The sequence below is a fragment of the Temnothorax curvispinosus genome, unplaced genomic scaffold, assembly GCF_003070985.1.
Source record: "Temnothorax curvispinosus isolate PA1 unplaced genomic scaffold, ASM307098v1 QBEX01012911.1, whole genome shotgun sequence".
Taxonomy (NCBI): domain Eukaryota; kingdom Metazoa; phylum Arthropoda; class Insecta; order Hymenoptera; family Formicidae; genus Temnothorax; species Temnothorax curvispinosus.
In genome coordinates, this window is record NW_020222691.1 from 2,691 (window position 1) to 9,065 (window position 6,375).

General features: G+C 44.2%; 1 protein-coding gene across 1 annotated transcript; it reads left to right on the plus strand.

Annotated features, from left to right (window-relative positions):
* Window positions 1-3,577: 3,577 nt before the first annotated feature.
* Window positions 3,578-5,821, plus strand: LOC112462895. The gene is made up of 4 exons (XM_025028962.1): window positions 3,578-4,143; window positions 4,305-4,467; window positions 4,790-4,866; window positions 4,950-5,821. The coding sequence occupies exons 1-4, from the start codon at window positions 3,918-3,920 to the stop codon at window positions 5,819-5,821; spliced, it is 1,338 nt and encodes a 445-aa protein (XP_024884730.1). The 5' UTR covers window positions 3,578-3,917.
* Window positions 5,822-6,375: the final 554 nt, after the last annotated feature.

Here is a 6,375-nt window from a genome sequence, read left to right on the forward strand (position 1 = left end):
GCGTGATCCAGGCGAAGCTACGCCAGACCCAACGAATCATAGCCCTCCGAGTGGCACGGGCGTATAGAACGGTGTCATATCCGGCGGCGACGGCTCTGGCGGGACTTCCCTCAATAGTGCTTGCAGCCCGGCAATATGCCCAGGTACATATACGCGTGAGAGCGCTGCAAGCGGGGGGAAACGACATCGACCTGCCCAGAGCACGTCTGACAAAAAACCTCCAGGAGAAGATGGCCCTGGTAGAGAGGTGGAAAAACTACCTCGCGGATGCCACCCTATACGGAAGAAGGACCATCGACACCATCCGGCCCTGTCTGGCAGATTGGCTAGACAGTCGGAAATACGGGTTGTCGTATCACGCAGTGCAGGTGCTTACCGGGCACGGGTTGGTAGGTACCTGCACAAAATAGGGAAGGAAGCCACCGCAGCGTGCCACCACTGCGACGAGGAGGAGGACACAGCGCAGCACACGCTGGAGGTATGCCCGGCGTGGGCAAACCAGCGCCGTGTCTTATAGGGGGAGGTAGGAAACGACCTCTCCCTCCCGGCCATAGTGGCGGCTATGGTCGGGCAGGAGACGAGATGGCGGGAATTCCTGACCTTCTGCGGCAATGTAATGTCGCAGAAGGAGGCGAGCGAGAAGATCAGGAGGAGGAGAAGTACGCCCCCCTCCGATCGACAGGGAGGAAAGAAAGGAGGAGGAGTGGACGCCGAGGCGACCGCCAAGAGTGTCGCCGCCGCCAGAAGAGTGGCGGCGGCGACTGCGGCCTCGCGGCGGTGCTCCGGATGCGGCCCCGCGTGGGGCGCGATAGGAGGGGGAGAAGGGGAAGTGCAGCGCCGTGCCTTACAGGGAGAGGTCGGGAATGACCTCTCTCTCTCGGCCATGGTGGCGGCTGTGGTCGGGAGCAAAATGAAGTGGCGGGCATTCCTGGTTTTCTGCGGCCAGGTAATGTCCGCCAAGGCACGATGTGGGCCCAGTGTCCAGTAGGTGCTGCTAGGGCAGCAATGGACGGGGGTGGCATCATGGTGGGATGGAGCAAGGCTCGAGTAGAGCTGCTCCAGGCCCACCCCTTGCGGTGCTACCGATGCCTCGGCGTAGGTCATGTTAGGGCTAAGTGTACCGCCCCGGTTGATCGTAGTGGTGCTTGCTACCGCTGTGGCCAGGACAATCACCGGGCCAGCTTTTGCACTGCGGAAAATCCGAGATGTCCGCTGTGTGCGGACTCGTGGCTTCCAGCTGGACACAGGCTGGGGGGGTAGGCTGTGCCCACCGTGAACAGAGGGAGGCATGTAAGAGCCGAGGGCCGCCGGCTAACTTGGCAGGGAGCCGGGCGGTGGCTCCTCCTCTCCCAATGTCTGATTAGGCCTTGGCCTGTCCGGACTTAGAGATGGACGACGGGAGGACAGGCCCTAGGGCTTCCTCCCTCGCCCGTCAGGTTAGTAGGACGGCGGCGGTCCGGGGGGGGGGCTTGGGTGGATTCACCAAGGGGTTTCCATCACTTGTGCTCCCCCGGGTCGTCGCGGGAGGCTCGGATCCGGGGCTTTTGCCTTGAATCCGGGCCTCCCGAGTGCGCGGCCTCGGGGAAGGGGGTCGGGCCTTCTCCACGAAAGTCTCGGCCCGTGCACTCCTTTCCCGAGGTTGTGCGGGGGCCGGGGCTCGAGCGCGGACTCTCGAGCCCCGACTCCACCCCCGCACAAAACCTTAGGGGGTGCGGCGAGGATTGTGGTACCTGTCGCCGCGGTAGAAAAATAATCACCCCCGCTCCGTGCGCTATCATTAACGCGCGCGACGGGAGCCCGGGAATTTGGTAGGGAGGTCGGGGTATTTGCCCGCTCTCGCCGGTCCCCGGGGAGTAGGGACCCCTAGTAGGGGTCGGGTGGGAGCCCCCCTGGATGCAATAATAATCAGTTCCCGGGGGGGTTCTGCGAGACGCCCAAGGTAGGCCACACGTAGGGTTTTTAGCCGGTAAGAGTCCGGCATAACCGTCCGCCCTTCCGCGCGGGCGGCGGTACTCATGAGAGTTTTTCCTACGCTAAAAAAAGTTGTTTTAGCATATTAATTAAGATAATAATATTAGCGTCGAAAACTTTTGATCGACGAAAATTGAAAACCGATAGCGCCGAGCGTCGAATCATGTAAATTCACGAAAGCGAAATAAGATTCGAGAACATTCGACCGACAGCAAATAGAAATTTCTGAACGTAAACATAAGCAAACAAAGGCCCGTCGAGGTAAACAGATCGGAATGCGGGCAAAAACAGCCGTCGCAAACACCCGACAGTTGTAAACACGTAAGAATGCGGACTCGGAGTCGAAAACAAGTTCGCGCGCGAGTCGTGGTAGTGGGGGAAGCGCGACGAATCAGCAAGACCGAGCGAAGAGTGGGACTCAAGGGAGTCGCTCGACAAAAGTATGCGCGTACGGACGTATCGAAAAAGACACCTCTGAAAACAATCGGGCACTTAGCCGCGTATAACGCTACCGCCCGCGATACTAAAGCGGGAATACATAATTGTATAACAACTTAGTACGCGAAACGAATATTGTGAAACTATTATTCTGAGATTGGTCATTGAGTCTGTAAGGCCATCCTGAAATTAATGTATAATTGTAAATTAATCAAAGAATAAAAGATCATTAATTTACATAAAGCAAAAGTGTCTCAAGTTAGTGAAGACTTACCTGATCCTTCGATATCGGCAAATCGTTGTCCAGCGGCGATACAATTCCATCGTTGATGATCCATCGTTGTCCAGCGGCGATCCAAGGTCACATTGTTGGTGGTCCATCGTTGTCCAGCAGCGATCCATCAAAGCTAGGAACCTGAAATAGAAAAGATGGTTAATATTAGGATTGAATTCGGTAAATGTTTACAATTAGGGCCCTACCTCCGATGACCTTGACCTTGACATATGTTGTGAAGGTCACCCTCCTGAGTGACCTTCAGAAGGTTTTAGTCGGGGGTCGCTTCTTATTAAAAAGTTATAAACAAAAAAAGTTTCGAAAATATAGCAGTTATTTTAAGTACTGAGAGGCATAAACGACTAATATTACGTTTTTCTTTAAAGCAGAGAATACTTTATTTCGCGAGAAAGTCGCTGCTTTACCAAAACACAACATTTAAAGTAGTAAATTGTTGATAAATTGAAGTCTTTTTGTTAAAGCAAAAAATACTTACATGGGTGAGATGACGCGCTTTAAACAGTTGAATACTTTTAAAGCGCGTCATCTAACCCATGTGGCATCTCGCATATTAACTTTCCACGCATGAAAAATTCACGCATACACTTTCCACGCGAACCGAGGTTTACGCACACTTGAATTCTAATAAGAGACGAAAATCAAACGTTTTCGGTAAATTTATGGTTAAACCAAGTGGCGACCAATAATTAATTTCGTATATTTCAATCTGAGCCGTCACATAGCCGTGTCCGGTTACAACCTATCCTTAAGGCCATCGCACACAAAATTGCATAGGCTGCATAAGCATAGCATAAGACCGCTGGACCAATGAGCATTCAGCATAAAGTCGCCATATTGATTTACAGAACATGACAGAAGCATAGGCAGAACATATGCATAAATAACGAAAATTGCCATGCGTAGCATAAGACCGGCTGGACCAATGAGCATCGAACATAAAGTCGTCATATTGATTTACAGAGCATAACAGAAGCATAGACAGAACATGTGCGTAGTAAACGAGAAATTCCATAAAAACGAAATTTCAACCAATCAAATGCCAGTCATGAGCCTCGATCACCAAGGATGCGTTCGAGAAACACGCTACTAGAGCTGATAGTGCACTTTTCGAACATACCCCAAGATAGCAAACCTATTATTTTGATGTGTATCGAATGTTGTGTTGTTCGTGTGAATATTGTTGTTTATTACCGAGCATATAGCAAATAAAAATATGAAGAAAGATCATGATAATTATTATGCGAAAAGAAGTGAAGATGAAGATGAAAATTGCAATAATAATATACTTTACAATAGAACTTCAAGAGAAGACGATTCTCTGTTGGTGGATGTTGTTAAAGGTTACCCCCATCTGTATGATAAACAATCAAGAGATTTTAAAGATATAAAGAAAAAAAATAATTCATGGGAAGAAATAGGAGAAATCTTAAACGCGACGGGTATAGAATACATTTTTCTTTTATACTAGTATTACATTCATATATGTGACTGTTTTAATATATTTTAATAATTATAATGTATTTCTTATGTATAAATATAGTTGTAATGTGTGTGCATGTGCGAGTAAAATAGATTTTTATTTTATTTATATATATTTCAGCTGCGGATTGTCAGACAAAATGGGCAAGACTACGCGAACGATATTCTCGTGAGAAAAAATTACAAGAAATGGAAACTAGAAGTGGTAGTGGACATGTAACAAGATCACAATCTGCCTTATATGAGCAGATGAGTTTTTTATTTAAACATGTCAAGAGTAGAAAGTTAGTATATTTTACCAGAGATTCTTTTATATCTATATTACATTTGTGAAAAAAAGTTTATAACGGCTAGTCTATAATGAGTCGTTGATCGTTAGTCAGATGTCGGAAGAGAGTCAGAAGAAAGTTATAAAGCGTATCGTAAAGCAATCGGAAGTCTGTAATCGGCGATCGTAAGCGATTGGCCAAATACCATCTCTTACGATTGCCGTTTACAGACTTCCGATTGCCTTACGATACGCTTTATCACTTTCTTCCGATTCTCTTCCGACATCTGACTGACCATAAGATATATTATGTTGGAATAATCTGTTATTTTATTCAGATCTATAACAAATATATCTCATTCGACTACTAAACAATCAAGTCCGATCAGGAAGAGTGTATTAACAGAAAAATCGGGTGACTTTAATTAATAAACAGCTATTAATTTTATTAATTTAGAAAATATTGTGTTATTGTTTTAAATATAATTTAAATTGTAGGTTCCTCAAATAGGTGTGTATCAAGGAATATTGGATCCACTCACAACAAGTATGATACAATCAACAAATCACCTGAAAACATGTTGAAGACTGGATTCACACCAGCAATGGAAGTTTCTCGCAGTTCCTTAATACATTCCTGTTGTTCTGACTTTCTACCCCATTCACATAACATTGATATTCCTGCTTCTCAGAAAAACATATGTAACCAACGTAAAACATGCACTATAAATCCTATATCTGCAGAGGAAACAAGTACAGTTAAACATTTAGAATTGTATTATGAAAATACTGTACATGAATCAATATTAGCACATTTAACATTTTCTTCTTCAGAAACATCATTAGACAGCAACAATGAGTTTTCTGCACTGCGTAGCCCAGATGAATTATATAATGACAAAGAAACAGTCTCTTTAGTAGAATTTTCACAAACATTAAAACAGAAAAAAGTTTTACCTGTCACAAATTTAAAAATAGTATCACCTAATAGAGAAATAGTTTCACCGACCCAATGTAAAAATCGTAACACATTATCTTCATCATTGCTTGTTGACTCTCCTTCAAAGATAGCGAACTCTGCAGCACTGTCTGTACACTCTTCCTTATCAAATATACCGACAAAATTAGCAAAGAAAGTTAAACGCAAATCCACAGCAGATGATAAAATAGATGATTCTTTTGTAAAATTAACTTCAGCGGTAACAACTCATTTCGAAAAAAAGAACCAAAATACAATACCTTCTGAAGTCTTACAATTAGATGAAGAAAACATTTTTGGTAAAACTGTTGCATGCCAATTGAAAAAAATCGCAGAACCTGAAAAAACTAAAATAAAAGGGCAGATAATGAAAATGCTATATAATTTGTAATACAAAAGGTTTTATTATACATTTATAAAATAAAATTACGTTTATAAAACAAGTTGATTATACATTTTTACGACATATCCCTGTTGCGTCTTCTACGAATATAATCAATTTGCCACGGCACTGCACCTTGTGCTGATGACAAATATTCACAGAGAGTATCCCTTTGAAGGTAAGCATGTGTTACTGCTCTACGTACATTAGTAGGTCGCAAATTAGTTGCATTATTTAAACCTATTCTCCATTCACCTTGTATAACATGTCCTATATTATCTTCATTGTCAACATAATTCGGAGGACAGTAAATTTTTTCTACATTAGGTGCACTATTATTTTGCGTCATTAAAAAATTATGCAAATTTACTGCCGCCATAATTATTACATCTACGTGCTCAGGATTCATACATATGCAACGTTGAAAAACTCTCCATCTTGAGACAAGAATACCAAACGTATTTTCAATAACACGTCTGGCTCTAGATAATCGATAATTAAATATAGACTTTGCCTCACTTAGAAAATGCCCAGGATAAGGCCGCATTATTCGTTTGGATAAT